The sequence below is a fragment of the Wasmannia auropunctata genome, unplaced genomic scaffold, assembly GCF_000956235.1.
Source record: "Wasmannia auropunctata unplaced genomic scaffold, wasmannia.A_1.0 LD335205.1, whole genome shotgun sequence".
NCBI classification, from domain to species: domain Eukaryota; kingdom Metazoa; phylum Arthropoda; class Insecta; order Hymenoptera; family Formicidae; genus Wasmannia; species Wasmannia auropunctata.
Window position 1 is genome coordinate 70,930 of NW_012027685.1, and position 19,163 is coordinate 90,092.

General features: G+C 31.6%; 2 protein-coding genes across 5 annotated transcripts; both read left to right on the plus strand.

Annotated features, from left to right (window-relative positions):
* Nucleotides 1-2,487: 2,487 nt before the first annotated feature.
* On the plus strand, nucleotides 2,488-12,469 carry LOC105457586 (glucose dehydrogenase [FAD, quinone]-like). 4 transcript variants are annotated; one of them, XM_011702331.1, is made up of 4 exons: nucleotides 2,494-2,561; nucleotides 6,779-6,958; nucleotides 10,267-12,137; nucleotides 12,240-12,469. In XM_011702331.1, exons 3-4 carry the CDS (start codon nucleotides 10,362-10,364, stop codon nucleotides 12,381-12,383), a joined length of 1,920 nt encoding a protein of 639 aa, XP_011700633.1. In that variant the 5' UTR covers nucleotides 2,494-2,561; nucleotides 6,779-6,958; nucleotides 10,267-10,361; the 3' UTR covers nucleotides 12,384-12,469. The 4 variants fall into 4 exon arrangements, with proteins under 4 accessions (XP_011700634.1, XP_011700633.1, XP_011700635.1 ...); XM_011702332.1 differs by lacking the exon at nucleotides 6,779-6,958 and having other exon boundaries at nucleotides 2,488-2,561; XM_011702333.1 differs by lacking the exons at nucleotides 2,494-2,561; nucleotides 6,779-6,958 and adding an exon at nucleotides 3,337-3,542.
* A 1,583-nt stretch (nucleotides 12,470-14,052) lies between these two features.
* LOC105457587 (glucose dehydrogenase [FAD, quinone]-like) lies at nucleotides 14,053-16,175 on the plus strand. The gene is made up of 2 exons (XM_011702334.1): nucleotides 14,053-15,837; nucleotides 15,938-16,175. Exons 1-2 carry the CDS (start codon nucleotides 14,053-14,055, stop codon nucleotides 16,079-16,081), a joined length of 1,929 nt encoding a protein of 642 aa, XP_011700636.1. The 3' UTR covers nucleotides 16,082-16,175.
* Nucleotides 16,176-19,163: the final 2,988 nt, after the last annotated feature.

Here is a 19,163-nt window from a genome sequence, read left to right on the forward strand (position 1 = left end):
TACAATTCCAGAGGATTTTTTTTCAAAAAAGATTAGCTAATTATATATAATTATTTGTGCGTATATAATTGCGTGTAAATGTAAATTTGCCGTTACGCAAATGATTGGCAATGCAATACTGAAAGCGAAAATAATATCAGAGAGATATTAAAAGAGATGTCATTTAATTCTGTGTACGTAGTATTTAGTAAACATGTCCGTAGAAATTATATCGCGAGATCGGAGGTCGGAAACTCAAGTCTCGTGCGTGTGCTGCGAAACAGGATCAAACTGTGTTGCTCAAACCCGCCCACGTTCTCGAATATATTCCATCTACCATCCCCTCTCTCGTATCTCCGTTTTATCCCCCGCATCTCGTGTACGCGAATCCCGCGAAGTTTTTGGGATCCGCGAGGAAAGACGACGGTTGTTTTCGAATAACGCCCATTAAATGGGACGTAACGGCGGCGCATCAATTAAAATAATCAGGCACCGCGCTAGCGGGACACGCTTCAGCGAGTTGCTTGGCAGCATTGCTCTTTCTCTCCCTCTCTCTCTCTCTCTCTCTCTCTTTCTCACTGCTCTGGTATAGATAGGATTCTCGCGTGTTTCTGCACGCGTATACGACGCGGGACACGTTCTAGCGCAATCGTGAGTTATGGGCTGGCTTGTGTAACGAGAGAATTCGCCACCGCGTTTTCCACCGCCTTACAATCCAGCCAATCTCCCGATGCCTCAGGCCTCAGCATTCGGACCATCCGGCCCGAAGAAGCCCGGTGATCACGAGGGAGAGGGAGGAAGAGGGGAGAAAAAATCGTGAGCGCCCATCATGCCGATGGCATCAATTACGAAGTTGGTGGACGTCAGAAGGAGACGTACGTGCAGGTGTCTATGCAAATACGAGTGAGATAACAACATGTGCGCTCGATCGCGCGCTCAAGGACTAATTTATATTAAACGGCGCGGACTTTAACAGGCCGCTGTTTACGTAATCGAGCATCGAGTTCGTTCGCTCTTTATGCTCGCTCGACCGACGCGTGACGGGCGCGTAATCGCTTCTCCCCGACCGACGTACGCGCTCACCACCGGTCTCCTCTAATTGATGACTTTGTCTCATGGAACGTTGGATTTAATAAAGCCGATGGATATTAGTCCCCCGGATGGCTGAAAGTCTCTCTCTCTCTCCCCCTAGTCGGAACAAATACGGCATGAATGAACAAAATATCACTTAAATAGATATAGACGACTTAAATTACTTACAAGGAAAATGCCAAGATCCAAGTATTCCCCCCTCCCAATAAACTTTAATGAATTTTGGATTTTTTGAAAATGTTTACATTTTTCAAAACATCATCACTAATATGTTTTTAAGAATTTAAAAATGTTTTCATAATTAAAATTTATCAAAGCTATTTGGAGAAAAATTCAACCGGTTTAACATAACAAAAAAATTTTTCTCTAAAAATACATTTCTCAGAAATAATCTACATAGCTTCTCATAGATATATGTGCACGGGTTGGCTATTTGATTGTGGTTTTATTTAACAATTTTTCTTTTGACTTTTTACACTGTATGCCCATAGAGTTTTTATGGACATACATATATATAATATGTTTTTCTTATTTTTATTTATAAATTACACAGTTTGGCTATTAAAAGTTAAAATCTAAGGCACGTTATAATGAATACAATAAACATAGATATTCACAGCATATATAATTATAAATAATTTTTATATATAGCAAGAATAATGTGTTTCGTAATAAGTAGTAAGTGTGCATTTCATTGCATGCATAATGTATAATTAATCCTTATTTAATTTTCGATGAATATCACGAATAAATAATCTTATCATGAGTAAAACAGAATATATCCCAAGAAAAAAATTAATTAACAATTCATTTTAGCTTCGTATCAAACTCTATTCGAAAGAACAGAAACATTAACTAGAATAATGCAACAGTAATAAATGCATATGCAAAAGCATTTTTAATTGTAATTTTGCATGCTACAAGGTAAGCGATTATCATAAAAGTACTTATCATTTGCAATGCATTAATATTTCATTGCGGATGTTCGTTCTGTTAACGTTTAATCACAACAAGTCAGTATAAGAAAATTAAAATTAAACTTTTGTAAAATTGAGATTAAATTTTTGTAAAATTATTTTTGGACTTTAATAATATTAATAAAAGAAACGATTTTTTTCATGACGTCTGTATATTGAAATTTTGATTAAAAAATTAAAAAATTCTTGATTTTAAAAACTTCTATATAAAACTACTTTTTAACAATTTTAGTAAAATAGAAATAATAGAGAGAATTAGATAATAGAGATAAAACAGAATTAGATAGATTATTATAGAGATAATTTATAAAAAAGAGACGGTTATTTCCATGATGACATCATTCTTTCAAGAGGTTAATATCTGAATGCATATGCAATAACATTATTTTAATCGCCATTTTACGGACTGTATATATACGTCGATATAAAACCATTTAATGTTTGCGATGCATTAACATTTCAGTGCAGACATTCGTTTCACCAACATTTATTCACTGGAATATAAGAACAAAGGTATTTTAATCATTTACGTTTATATTACTCCTCTACAATTATAGAATGTAAAATTTTCGAAAAATTTTAATTTATTTATTATAAAATCTTTTTAAAACTATAAAAAATATTGTATCAGACATTTTTAGAGGTATTTTTATAATTTCAATAATATCTACGTTTAGAAAAATAAAAATTAATTTTTTTCAAAGCAATATTTCACTCTTTTTACGTGAACAAGAACACTTATAAAAAATTTGTATTTCTTATTTTGATTTATATTACACATATCCAAAGTTTAAAATTGGAAGAAGGGAGAACAAAGACTCTCTGGCTGATTTTTTTTAATCAAAATCGTACTTTTGAGTTATATAACACATGATTTATGCTGGCACGGACTGATTTTCAGCTCATCATAGTATTATTTACAATTTTAGTTAATTTAAAAATTTTCTTCCCTCAATTATTTCGTATTCTTTTCTACATAAAAATGTTCGACTTATGTTATTAATAAAAGTGTAATATCAACTACAAAGATAGTATTGTAAAATATAGAACTGACTTTTTGTACAAAGAAAGAGAGATTTTTATGAAGTCTATATCATATAAAAAAAAGTTTCTTTTGTAAAGAGAACGAAGGAACGTGAAAAATTACACGAATGAATGCAAAACAAAATACGTTAAACTTCAGTAAAGATGCATATCTTCCATACGTTTGCCAATAGGGTTCATTAACGCTAATTAATTCCGAGCCATTTATTTTGATAGCCAACCTCGTCACGACGAAACAGCACTAGCTTTAATATCGCATTGTTATCGGGCTCGTTTTTGTGACCGTCTCTCTCGGGCTGACTACCGCAACGCTGGTATTTCGTCTCGCGATTTATCAAACGGACGTATGAACGATCACCGACGTCTCTCGCGTTGTCTTCTTGCAGAAGCTTTCAGTAACCAATGCTAATTAACCAGCCGACAACTCCGGACGCTTTGCACTAATGATGAGTATTGAAAAAAATGTCAATTTTTTTATATTCATTCTATTATCTATTATTTCTATAATTAAGGAAATTTTTTAAAACTACAAAATTTTTAAGATTTTCTTTTTTGGCACGTTTTTTTGTCAAGTCACGATTCAAAAATATATTTCCACAATATTTCAATATCTACAAAACTGCTAGAAATAGAGCCACATGATTAAAAAAAAATCAATCCGAGAGAAAAATGCTATTATATTTAAAAGGGAGGGTCACAGATGCGCATAAAATAACTCGGGCACATGGTATTTGGACACAGTCCCAATCAGATGCATGTTGAAACGGACACATAATAATCCCAATCGGACAGAATTCTAAACGGATACATTGAAACAAAAATGTGGAAAATCGAACATTATAACATAACTCAAATCTATTTTTAGTTTTTCTCTTTCTCTCTTTAATTGTATAATATAATAATAATAATAAGTTAATTAGTTTGAAGTTTTTTTAAATACTAATTAGCTAATACATATTATATATTATATACATAATACATATTACACACATGGCAATGTGCAATATTCTTTACTAAAATTTCTTTTTCCCTGTTTTTGAGACTTAAAACTATATTATTATTTCTCGCAACTGCCTCTATAAATACATATAAAAGCCGAGCGTGTTCGCTTAAAGGGTCCAAACCCTAATAAAAAGGCCCGAGGTTTTTTTCCGATCTCAAAAACTTAGTATAGAAATTCCAAAAATGTAGTCATTAAATAATTAAATAATTGCTATCTAAATTTCTTATATCAGAAACCTAGAGAATGTTTGATATCTTTTCTCTACAAAAATCAACCAAATATGTAAAACTTCTCTGCTAAAACAAGCAATATGCAATATTATTCAGAGAAGGAAATCTCCATATATATATTTGCTCCTGGCTACTCTTGATTATTTTATATAATCTTGTGCTCTTCTGCTCTTATGGAGCAACCAGTGAGCGCTAGATATGAATTCGTTAGTTTCGGATTTGGTCGGAATTTCGTGAGATATTATTATTGATGCGTGATAAAAAGATAAATAAGCACATACTAATTTAAATATCTATTCCTTGTTATTCCTCCTTTGTTTGTCTTATTTGTCATACATCAGTATACACATCAGCGGTCGTGTACGTACTTTGATTATAGAAATAAGACTGTTAGTTGCTAATTGTAAGTTCAAACTTGTGTCGTCGCCAAGATGTGTCGCGACACCATCGACTAATTAAGTAATGCGCTAGTTCGCAATAAAACATAGTATAGGCCGAAGCATAGACTTTTGCATGACGCATAACGCATAAAGAATAAAGGGATAAACCAATCAGAGTCCTCCATTTCCATCTCCACTCCTCACTCTGCGAATCTTGCATAATGCATAAAACATAATGCATAAAGTGATGAAAAAACCGTAAAAATGAATTTTTATGCAATATGCGGAGAGATTCTGCATATTTGTGTTCTTGCTCCGACGCCTTCGACGCGTAAATTCTCGACCGTGAGCTTCACCAGGCGGTATTCAACATACCTGCTGTCTGCTGGTACATATTCCATACGTATACGTGTAATAATTTTCAAAACTCATTGCATGCTAGGTTAACTGTTGTCATAGAATTATCGTTTAATTGAGACAATTATATCAGGATTTAAGATTTTTCGGATATCAGATTCGAGCTTCGTTTACACTAGACAACGTGATAGCCACGTACGACAAGCAAAAATCTTGAATCCTGAAATAATTCTCAATTAATTAAACGATAATTTTACGACAACAGTTAATCTAGTATTCAATAAATTTTGGAAACATCAAACAATTATACATATGCAAATATATACCTGGCAGGATGTCTGTTGGATGTCGCCTATAGTGAAGTTCACGATTTGAGCAGTTTTACGCAGAGCACAACAGTAACTGCAGAATACCTTGTGCGATGGCGCGCGTTATGCGCTATGCGTTATGCGTTATGCGTCATGCAAAAGTCTGTGCTAAGGCTTTATTATTCAAACGTCCGTTAAAAAATATCAAATGTTATGATAAAATGCACTTATTATAAAAGAATTTATTTATTAAAATTATAAATAAAAAGATTTTTATATAAGAAAGATAATATTAATTATATGATATAGTTATTATAAATATATAGGTATTTAAATATTACATATAAAATTGATAAAATGATATTTTACTTATATTTTGATAATAAAACCACAATATATGTCAAAAATTATAAATAAAAAACCGAAGTTACAAATTAATGACCGATATACGAGTTTAATGCGCATTATATGTATGTCTGACTAATTCAATTACTTGGTGGACACAAAAGCCATCGACTAAAAAGATAAACAACTCAATAAAAATCAAAGAAATATAGAACGGGCATAGAACCCGCTATACACTTTCCGCAACCGTAATCATAAAACGTATCATAAGAATTAGGCAATCCGAACAAAAAGTTTAGAAATAGTAACCTTATATTTCTAATAATTCTCGACTGTGATTCTTACGATAGGTACACCTTACGATTATGAAAAGTGTACACGACGGTCCTTACTGCCTTTCTAACAATAAGCGAAAAAGCGATTGGCTATCTCGTTGCTTCCTGCCAAGCAAACTTTAATTATATAATATAATAATATATAAACATTTTATTTATTAACGGAAAATTAGATTTTATATAACTGTCAATATGTGTGGTTTTTATTTAAACGTTTTTTAAGTTCGAAATTTACGAATAAATCGTGTTCGAATCATATAGCGATTCAAATTCGAATCGAATCGAATCAGGTAAGATTCAATTCGATTCGTGAATCGAATCGAATCAGGTAGAATTCTGTTCGATTTATGAATCAGGTAAGATTCGATTCGATTCGATTCGATTCGTACAGCTCGCACATCTCTAATTCACATATTGAAATTATGCAAAAAGTGGGGGACCGGCAGTCCATAGGTCTAACTATTTTCTGATCCTGAACTAGTGTACACTTTTAATTTGCACTTAAAGTGAAATGGTATATGTTTGATTTTTAAATTGTAAAAGTGAGAAAGAAAGTTCTAGTGTAATCAAATGAATTAATAGTAAACATATATTATATATCTTATATATTTCTATAGTTAAAGGTATATAATACATGTCGCGTCTATGTACCATCTCTTGCCGTTCAAATGTAAATCAACTTGGAGTCGATACTTATCCACGTGTATACTTCATTGTATATTTAACAGCATATTCTCGCGATAAATATTCGTGCGCTCTGAGGCCACCTAAGATCGGTACATTTGTGAACAATAAGTGAGAGAGAGACGAGCTTCAAAACCGAGCGCAGTGAAACGAATAAGCTACGATTTACATTGAAATATACGAATACGAATTCGATCGTTAATTGCAGCGGTGATTACCTGATGGTTTGTAGACTATCGGTCAATTTTTTCTTTTCTTATTACTTACGTGCAATAAGATTTTCGGATTCATTTTTAATCTTCCGAGCGAACCGATTTTTCAGTATCTTTCCAGTGATACATGGGTCTGTCATGTCCAATGCTATTTTCTCTACCTTAAGATTCCTGCCTAAGCTGCGTTCTGCGTTATTTACTGTGAGTACTGAAAAACTACAGCATACGTAACGTGAATGATAGATTTTCAGTATTTACAGTGAATAACGGAACGCAGCCTTAATTACCGCGGTCATATTGGAATCGTAAGCGAGAAATGACACGTAAAATGTAAATTAATATTATGAATAAGGCTCTTATAAATATAAATTTAAATTTCACATGAATAGGATGCTAATATGAGCCGTGTTATAAGGTGTTTATGCAACTTATAATATAATTGTTAATCCGTATTACTATACATTTGACCTTAACATTCTGTTAACAATATTGTCTTAATTTGACAGACGTTTCGATCTCTTAACGACGGTTATGCTCAGTGTTTTATGTAATTACGCAAATTAATCCGTTATAATCGCTCGCTATCTATTGATTGACCTACGGTAAGATTGCCTAAATAAATAAGTAAATTGCTTAATAATAAAGAGAACTACGGGCAATCCTATCATGGGTCAACCAGCAGATAAGCGAGCGATCATAACGAATTAATTTGCATAATTATAGAAAATTGAGGATGACCGTCGTTAAAAGATCGAAACGTCTATCAAAATAAGACAATATTGTTAATAGAATGTTAAATGTATAGATATACGGATTAATAATATTTTATAAGTTGCATAAACACCTAGCACGGCTCATTAGCTTCCTACCTATGTAAAATTTGACACGTAAAAATTCTTGCATGTCATTTTAAATAAAAAGACTGTAGATAAAATAAAAATAGGATCGTATTAAAAAAACATGTAAAAATGGATAGAAATCCTTTCCTCCCCTGACAATCAGTAAATAATTATAAAAGATACGTAAAGTGAAACCTATTCAGGTAAGAAAAGACACGATTTGACAGTTGTTGAAAAGGGAGTAAAAAATATATATATAGCTTTCAGGTATAAAATTCAAAGACATAACATTACTTTCCATCCATTTTTACGAATTTGATAAGTACGAGAGAAGTCACATTTTCACAATTAAACACAAAATAACGAAATGACATACAAGACAAAATTTCGTTGTCAACACTTTTCACAGCTGTTCTATAATATGCCGATATTATAAGCGGTAAGAATTGATCAATCACTGTCAAGTATTTTCTTCACATTAGACTGTAATTGATCAAGTCTTTCTGCTTACGATATCGGTATACATTCTGTGGAATTCTTACAGTTTACGACTTACCAATATATAACGTATTGTAGAACAGGACTTACTAATTGTTAGTACGATAAAGTTCTAATTCCTACCGCGATATAATGTTGTTAACGCGGAGTTTTTGATTAAATAGTCACAATAGTCTTATAAAATTAAAAAAAACTCATGAAACATTTATCTACATTATACCTGCCGATTTCATAATTATTTCTATAAACATTGTTTGTTGAATATTTATTTTTAATTTTATATATTTTCACTTTAAATAAAAATGAAGGAAAGAGTTGGATTATTTCAAATGATTGTAATTCTTTTTCTATACAGAATAGAAAAAAAATTCTTTGAAGATTTTTCACTTTTGACATGAATATTTAAGAAAAAAAATAGAATAGATTGATATCTGTAAAAAAATTTAATTATTCATGATGATTCTAACGTCCATGAAATTTTTCTTGCGATGGAGCAATATATTAATCCTTGATAATGGCCCTGAGACTTCTTTTACCATTTACATTTTTTTAGAGAAGGGAGCTAGACAGGCAGATTTGTTGATTTTACGAGATGTTACTTTGGACGTTATAGACTCATGTATTTTCACTCGGAAGGTCAAGCCCATTTCGCAATTTATGATTCTTGTTAGAATAATACATTATTACAATTAATATAATTGTAATAATATATTATTACACATTTTACGTATAATGTAACATGAGGATCAGATGAGAATAATTTGATGAATCAGAATAATGAGGAATAATCATATTTATTAAATACATATTGAAATATGCACATACCAAACATACATAAAAGAGAGTTAATAAATAGACTATCCTTTTTTCGAACTACTGACAATTTTTTTATTCAAAGATCTGATTATAGATCATTAGACTATATATTATAGATATAGACATAGATTATTAGACCATAGATCTACAGTGAACTTTGAAAGAATATATCTACATTCAAATCAAACGTTGCTAACGTTTTATTTCGCAATGCTAAATGGTTCTTTCGTTGTGTTCTTATTAAATTAAAATCGATAAATATTAAATAAAAAATTTATCTATAAAATAAAAAAATTAAAAAATTAATAAATAGGTATTAGCATTGCTAGACGTAAAAATAATTAAATTAAATTCTTTGCAATTTTGAAACCGCCTTAATTTTGAAAATTACTTTAAGTTCTTTTTTTAGAACATTAGAGTCTAATTAATTTTTAAAATACGTAAAAATTGTTATCATAAAAAGTTATTATTACAAAAATACATTTTGTAATGTCGATAAATCTTAAGGATTATTATATAATGATGTGAGTAATTTATTTAGAAAAAGACTCGATAAAAATAAATATTTATTAATTTGTACAATAATACGTCAGCTTACTTTTTTAAGCAACATTATGAAACAGTCATGAATACATTAAAACATATTGTATTAAACAAATTATAATAAACAATCGGAAATAAAAAACAAGACAACCGAAGATTCAAACATTAGATTATTTCTCGACAAAAATATGAAATCCGATCTTTTTATTGCCAGCCACATGCATTACATCATCTCATTGTATATTCAGCAGAATTCACAAATTAAACTGAGCACTGAGTTGAAAATATCTTTTACATTTCAATATACCTTTACGCATTTCGGCACATATCACGTCACGAATATTTGATATTAAAAAAAAAAAATGTTACGTGATAAGATTTTGCATGTGACTAGATGGTGCTGCCAGCTGGATTTCAAATCGAGCTAAGTGGAGTGTGAGGTATAGGAAAAAAAAATATTTGAGGTAAAATTTATGACAATTCAATTTAAATACGTATTTGTGAGAAAACTTTCAAAAGTTCGGATTTAGGCTCAGTTTGATAAGTGGCTTCTACTTTATATCTGTTTACGTTGTTACCAGTATTCGCTGTGACACATTTATACAAGCGTTTATTATAATGTAGGTGTATCGAACAGCCAGATATAGTTTCTTGTCATCTCACTATAAGAAATATTCAAAGAAGAAATCATCCCAAGGATAATTATTTCAAAGAACATAATGAAAAAGACGTCAATTTTTCTTGTTCTGATCGCCATCATAATCGGCCTGTTCCAATTGTACCTACCAAATAAGTACAGCAATCTTTATGGCAACGATACAAGAGGATCTAGATTAATGAATGTGCTAAGGCTGGGTAGAGGAATCCTGGACTTCTGGAAACAGAGTCAACGTTACATAACCGAACAAGTACCGGACGTAACACCGAAATTCGGAGAAACGTTTGATTTTATAGTGATTGGAGCTGGTGTAGCCGGCGCGACTATAGCCGCGAGATTGAGCGAGATTCCTCAGGTTAAAGTGCTACTGATCGAAGATGGAACTCACGAAAGCTTATACATGGATATCCCGATAATTAGTGGTTTACTGCAACTGACTAACATCAATCGAAAATATCGAACCAAGCCATCCAATAAATACTGTCTAGGCATGGAAGACAATAGTTGCGCTTACGCAACAGGAAAAATAGCTGGCGGAGGTAGCGTACTGAATTATATGATCGCTACCAGGGGAGGCGCTGAAAATTACGATCGCTGGGCCAAGATGGGAAACGAGGGCTGGGCATATAAAAACATTCTGAAGTATTTTAAAAAGTTGGAAACAATAGATATCCCAGAATTAAAATCGGATATTGCCTATCATGGTACTGATGGACCAGTACATATCACCCAACCAGTATTTCACACGCGGATGGCAGAAGCATTTATGGAAGCTGGTAAGGAGATGGGATATCCATTAATAGATTACAATGGGAAGAACGAAATAGGATTCTCATATCTGCAGGCCACAATCGCAAACGGCACTCGCATGAGCAGCAACAGGGCGTATCTGAATCCTGTGCGTGATCGCAAAAATCTTCGCGTAACTTTAGAGAGCAGGGTGACAAAAATGCTGATAGATTCTAGTACAAAACGAACAATCGGTGCAGAGTTCGTCAAATATGATCAAACTATACGTGTGTTTGCGAACAAAGAAGTGATTCTGTGTGCAGGTGCCATTGGATCACCTCAACTGTTAATGTTATCCGGCATCGGACCAGTGAAACATCTTACCAAATTAGGAATAGACGTCGTTCAAGATGCGCCAGTCGGCGAAAATCTTATGGACCACCCAACCTTCTATGGATTAACGTGGACAATAAACACATCAATAAGTTTACAATTAGTCGAACAAATGAACCCTATTAATCCATATATAACGGATTTTTTATTAGAGCGAACGGGACCGCTGACAATTCCAGGGGGTATTGAGGCCCTCGGTTTTATGAATACAAAATATCCAGAAAAGCATAACGGTCTACCGGACATTGAATTACTGTTAGGTGGTGGTACATTTAAAGAAGATGTTTTTCCGAATATATTAATGCTAAAAAATTCTATACGTCAGGAATGGAGCAAATACGATGGCACAAATGGATACTGCATCGGAGTAGTATTGTCAAAACCAAAAAGTCGTGGTCGAATAACGTTATTGGCCAATGACGTTAATGCTAAACCAGAGATTGTGCTGAATTATTTCGACGATTCAGACGATATGAAAACGATGATTGCTGGCATTAGAACTGCGATACGTCTTGGTCAGACAAGACCGATGCAGGCACTTGATTCTCAGTTGTTAAACATTACTTATACTGAATGCAACAATCACGAATATGATTCGGATGCTTATTGGGAATGTGCGATAAGAACAATGACTTCCACAATTTATCATTTTTCTGGAACTTGCAAAATGGGAGCGAAGGGAGATCCAACCGCTGTAGTCGATCCTAAATTAAAGGTATTTCCTGGAAAAATTACTAAAGTATTCACAAGAAATAATAGGTATTCTAATGTGCAATTATATATTTTGATTTCTGAGTTCATATACAATATATTGCAGGTGATCGGTATTCAAGGATTACGTGTAGTAGATGCATCCATCATGCCAGAAATTACATCAGGGCACATAAGTATACCTATTTATATGATCGCCGAGAAAGCGGCGGATATGATCAAGAAAGAATGGGGTTACATGAAAAAGTAACGAGAAGATTACTTTTCATAAAGTAATAATACTATTTTGTTACTTTATTTACTTTTCGCTTACTTTATTCATTTTTGTAACGAGTTTTTATTATTTCCACAATTATAAAGTGATAGTAAAAAAGGAAAGAAAAAATGTAATTTGTAACAAACAAATAAAAAATTATATTATTAGTGAACAAGCACTCACATAGAAACGTCTTGAATTCTAATTGAACTTCAATGCTGTTTTATTTCTGCAATTCAAATTATTTGTATTACGTTTAATTTATATCTTGCATAATCAACGTCACGTAATAAGTGTTCCTTTATAACTTGATAAATGTAAAGTTTAATAACTATGAGAACAATATTATTAATTAAAAACAAATTAAATTATTAATTAATTTGACGGGACAGTTATATACGATTATAATAAAATAAGCTCCATATTATGCAATATAAAGTAAGAATTTTTGTATTATACAATATGAAATAAGTATTTCTTCAAAATTCATTAATTACCTTCAGAAAAATTTATTCTTGTAAATAAAATAATCTGTGTTTATTCAAAAGAATATGATATGCTGATTTATAATATTGCAGTATTGCAATATAAAACATACGTATTAGATGTTAAACAAATTTTTTTAACAGAAAAATATCTACACACTATATCTATGTAAATATAATCTTTAAAGATTTTGGATTATACTATATCATTCTGTTATCTGTTTCACACTATTTATTGGCGCTTATCTTATACAAAAAATATACAATTACATTGTTGAATACAATAATTATAATTTTTGATGCAAAATGGGTAGTAATATCAGTTTTTAAAATTATTCTTAATAACTTTATCAAATAAAATTTTTTTTTTTAATTAAATGATGACTTTTTCATCCCATCACTGCAAGCATGTATTACATTACGTCATATAAATCAAAGTCCACATTCTAAAATTGAATCTATAATTCTTATGAATTTTTCATATTAAATAGTTCATTTTACAATATTTTAAAAAATAAGTGTTCTGTTATCATATAAAATAAATGCAAGTAATAAATTCATCATTGGATGACCCTCCAAGATGGGATAAAAATTGATTAATGTAGATACAATCTATATATGACCGAACCACACTATGAAATACTCACAGAATGCTAACAAAAGCACAAGATTTCGCTCAATAGAAATTAAAAAGCATATTCTTTTGAGAACGCCAATGGACTTTGAAAATCCGATACAAAGACCAATTCGCAACGATGCGATAAATTATATACAATAGTCACAACAAATTAATAATTTAGAAGATTTAATAATGCAATATTATTAATAATAATATAAGATATTAAATAAAAAACTTGCAAAACATTCCTACCAAATATTTTTTTGTCTTAATTTGTATCATAAATATGTATGTATATATAATACATATATGTATACGATGATAAGACGGAATGTCTGTTACGGCATGGACAAGATATTAGTCTACAAAAACACATTTAAAAAAAAACTAAAAACATCCAATTAAATTTCAAATTAACATTCTACTACAGCAGCACGTTAACTGTTATATAAGGTATGAAGTTCAAAGTAGAAACCAGTATTCATGTTGAGCATTTAGATATTTCTTATATTATTGCATTTTATTCCAGATATTCAAAAGTTAATATTACAATTAAAATATGTTGAATAAGATTTGGAGTCTTCTTCACGTTCTCAGTATCGGTGCCATAATAAACTTGCTACATGGGCAGCCGTATTACAACAATCTTGACGGTAATGATAATAGCGGATCAAACTTGGTAAATCAGTTACTAAAATTCGCTAATGGAATTGAGAACTTCTACAAGCAGTACCAACATTACTTAGATCAAGAAATACCGGACATGACACCGCAATTCGGAGAAACGTATGATTTTATAGTGATCGGTGCTGGTACGGCCGGCGCAGTGATAGCCGCGAGACTAAGTGAGATTTCACAACTGAAAGTATTATTGATCGAAGCTGGTTCCCATGAAAACCTCTTTGTGGATACACCAATATTTGCTTTTTGGCTGCAGATGTTGAATGACATCCAATGGAAATACCAAACCAAGTCGTCTAATAAATATTGCCGTGGCATGAAAAACAATAGTTGTCCTTATCCAAGAGGAAAAATAGTCGGCGGCAGCAGTGTGTTAAATTTTATGATAGCTACTAGAGGCGGTGTTGAAGATTATGATCGATGGGCTGCGATGGGAAACGATGGCTGGGCATACAAGGACGTTCTTAAATATTTTAAAAAGTTGGAAACAATTGATATCCCGGGATTGACGTCGGATATTGATTATCATGGTACCGACGGACCAGTACATATTACTTATCCGATATTTCGTACCCCGTTGGCAAGGGCTTATCTAGAAGCAGGAAAAGAGCTACGATATCCGGTAATAGATTACAATGGGGAAAACGTAATAGGATTTTCTTATCCGCAAACTACTATCATGAACGGTACGCGCATGAGTAGCAATAGAGCGTATCTGCATCCAACGAACAATCGTAAAAATCTTCATATGACTCTTCAGAGCACGGTGACAAAAGTACTAATCGAACCTAGCACGAATCAAGCAATCGGCGTAGAGTTCGTTAAGTACAATCAAACTATACGTGTGTTCGCGAACAAAGAAGTGATTCTATGTGCAGGTGCTATTGGATCACCGCAATTGTTGATGCTATCCGGTATTGGACCAGCAAAACACCTAACTGAATTGAATATTAACGTCATCCACAACGCACCAGTTGGTGAGAACCTTATGGACCATCCAGCCTTTTTTGGATTGACGTGGACAATAAATAGTTCAATAGATATACAAGTACTTAATATGATGAACCCCATTAATTCATACGTGACAGAATATTTAATAAATCGGACCGGACCATTTACGATTCCGGGAACAATTGAGGCTCTCGGTTTTGTCAACACAGAAAATCCAGAAAAACATAACGATTTACCAGATATCGAATTACTTTTTCTCAGTGCAACAATGAAAGATATATTTTCACCAATGCTATTCAATTTGAAGAACTCAGTACATCAGGAATGGCTCAAGTACCGTAACATCAATGGCTGGACCGTTGTACCAATATTGTTGAAGCCAAAAAGTCGTGGTAGATTAACGTTGTTAGCTAATGACGTTAATATTAAACCAGAAATCGTACCGAACTATTTTGATAATCCAGATGACGTCAGGACAATGATAGCCGGCATTAGAACTGCGTTAACAGTTGGTCGAACAAAGGCAATGCGTGCGTTCGATTCTCAATTATTAAATATTACTTACATGGAATGCAAAAACCACAAGTATGATTCCGATGCTTATTGGGAATGCATGATAAGGCTGTTATCTTCCACACTCTATCACGCTTCCGGCACTTGTAAAATGGGATCTCGTGAAGATCCGACTGCAGTCGTCGATCCCAAATTAAAGGTATTTTTTTAAGGAAACGCACAAGAATATTTAAGCAAAATATAATAAATAGTATGACATATGTTTTTATTAGTTAATTCATATATAGTATTTTGTATAGGTAATCGGTGTTCAGGGATTACGAGTAGTAGATGCATCTATCATGCCCGAAATTATATCAGCGCATACAAATATACCTGTTTATATGATTGCCGAGAAAGCCGCAGATTTGATCAAAGAAGAATGGGGTTACTTGGAAAAATAGCAATAGTAATAAGCTTTTATGAGAGAAATAATACATTATTTTATTATATTTTTAATAACCTACCAAATAGAGAATTTTGCTCTGGTGACCTTGACGTATGTTGTCAACGTTATGACCCTGAGTAATCTTCAGAAAGTTATCGCTCATCCTTTGTTAAAACGATATTAACAAAAAAAGATAACAAAAAGAAACTTAATGGAGGGAAAAGTCGAAGCGGATAGTATGGGCGCAGGCCTGGAGGGGCGGCCCCTCCTCGCGCCTATCACACAACTAATATCTATTGTAGAAATAGAAATCAATTCTGTAATGATGTGCCGTATTAAAACAACATATTAATGCTTTATCTTATCTTGCGTAAGGGTCTCGCTAATCTTTTTGGTATTTATTATATTTAGTGTATTGTAGATTTATTCATTTACTAAGGCGAAAATTTAATATACCTTATCCTACCTTGCTTAGGGGTCTGTCAGTGGGCATGCAAAGTATCGGAAAATCATAATCCCGTAACCGTAAATTAAGAACTGAAACAATGTCCTGAAATGTCATAATACCGAAAACTAACAATAAGAACAGAGACAATTTCCCAAAATTTTATAAAACCAAAATGTCATAATACAGAAAACTAGAAACTGAGACAATGTCCCAAAAAGACATAATACCAAAATCGAGAAACTGAGACAATATCTCGAAAAGTTATAATTGCAAAAATTAATTCATCAATATAATATCGTAAATTTTAAATTTCTTAAAATGTTGTTTTGAAATTGTACAAGTAAATCGCTATATCACACGATGTAAGAATAATTCTCTTGTAGAAAAACTATCAGTCGATGTATAGATTATGTATATCTTATTAAATAATACTAAATTGTAAATATTATTATATTCTTTTATATTAAAAGATTATAAATTACACACACACACGCACACGCACACGCACACGCACGCACACGCACACGCATGCACACACATACACACACACACACACACACACACACGATATCTAGAAGAATTTACTATGCACGCTAGTACGTGAAATGCATATCTTTATTTTATTGGGAAGATAATAATTTTTATAATTATTTCTTTAATATAATATGACAATCTAATGTGATTACCTAACAAACTGTTAAATTATTATATATTAGAAGAACGTCAGAAGAAATGTTAAAAAATATACGAATAAAATATACACATGGAACACGAAACAATAAAACACCAATATAAAAAAATATAATATTCACAATTTAAAAATTATTTAATAAGATATACATAAAATCTATACATCGATTGTTCCTTTTTCTACAAGAGAATTATTCTTAAATCGTGATGTAGTGATTTACTTGCACAATTTTAAAACAATATTTTAAGAAATTTATATCTTTTTATTATTATTTTAATGTATTAAGTTTTGCAATTATAACTTTTCGGGATATTGTCTCAGTTTTCGGTGTTATAACATTTCGAGCGATTGTCTTATAATTAATTCTTATTATTCGGTATTCTGACGTTTCGGGATATTATCTCAGTTCTTAGTTTTCGGTACTTTTTTTTCGATACATTGCATGCATGTCCATCGGCCTGTCTAATCTTTCTGCTACTATTTTTAGTATATTGTAGACACATCCATTTAGTAAGGAGAAAATTTAATAGATATACTTATAAGTATTTTTTCATTATTTTTGCGAAACGACGTCTTTAATTGTACTGTTCCTCATTGAGTGTTTATTATTAATAATTTTTTAACAAAGGACAAGCGACGGCTATTACAATTTTTTGAAAATCATTCAGAGTCATAATCTTAACAATATATGTCAAAGTTAAGCTCATCGAAGCGGGGTCCCCTATTCGGCAGTTTTATCTCTATTTCAACATGACATTTTCCAATAGCTTCACTTTTTTTAACCTACGTTATGCATGTAACATCTAGTAAAATTTATTATATTACGACATAGAGGGAATACTAGCATATAAAACTAGATATAAAGAGAAACAAAAATATTCCAAATAAGTTTTTACAAATCTCGACGATGGTCACGTGTTACAGTAACTGCTATGAAAGATATCGATTGAAAAATACAAGACAGATATCAGGGTTGGATAAGTTAGTTTTATTCTAACGACACAGTTATATGTAATTATTAACATAAGCTTCATATTATGCCATATGAAGTAAGCAATTTTGTATTATGCAACACAAAATAAATATTTAAAAAAAAAATCATTAATTACCATTAGAAAAATTTATTTTTGTAAATAGAATAATCTTATTTATTTTATTAACTAAAAAAATATAATATGCTGATTTATAATACTGCAATATAAAAACTTCGTACTAAATATTCAAAAAAGATTTTTACGTCATATGAATCAAAGTCCACATTCTAAAATTGAATTTCAACTAAATTAAGCTTCAAATTATGAATTTTTCATGTTATATAGTTCAATTTACAATATTTTAAGAAATAATTATTTTGCCGTCATATAAAAAAATGCAAGTAATAAATTCATTATTGGATGACCCTGCAAGATGGAATAGAAATAGGTCAATATATAGGTAGATATAATCTATACATGACTATGGAATGCTAACAAAAGCTCAAGATTTCGCTCAATAAAAATTAAAAGGTATTCTTTTGAGAACGCAGTATGTCATTTAATTGAAAGTCCGACAAAGACCAATTCGCCAACAATGTTCCACGAGGTAAATTATACATAATAGTCACAACAATGACTTAGAAAACTTAATGATGTAAGATTTAGAGGTGTGCAAATAATTCGAATTCGAATCAAATCAAATCACAGTAGATTTGATTCGAGGTTGTTTTCGAATCTACAAGATTCGAAAACAAATATTTCGAGAATTTCGAATCAACAATTGTTCGATTTTGAATCCATCGCCTATTTTATTTGTTTCATTTGCATTTCCCGCGCGACCAATTATTCTTATCTAATAAATAAGTATTTTTGATATATGTAATGTATTCATATAGATTAATAAAATATTCGAAAGCATTGTAACTATTCGTGTATACACATATTATTAATATTTTCAAGTTTAAAATGTCACATAAGATCATGA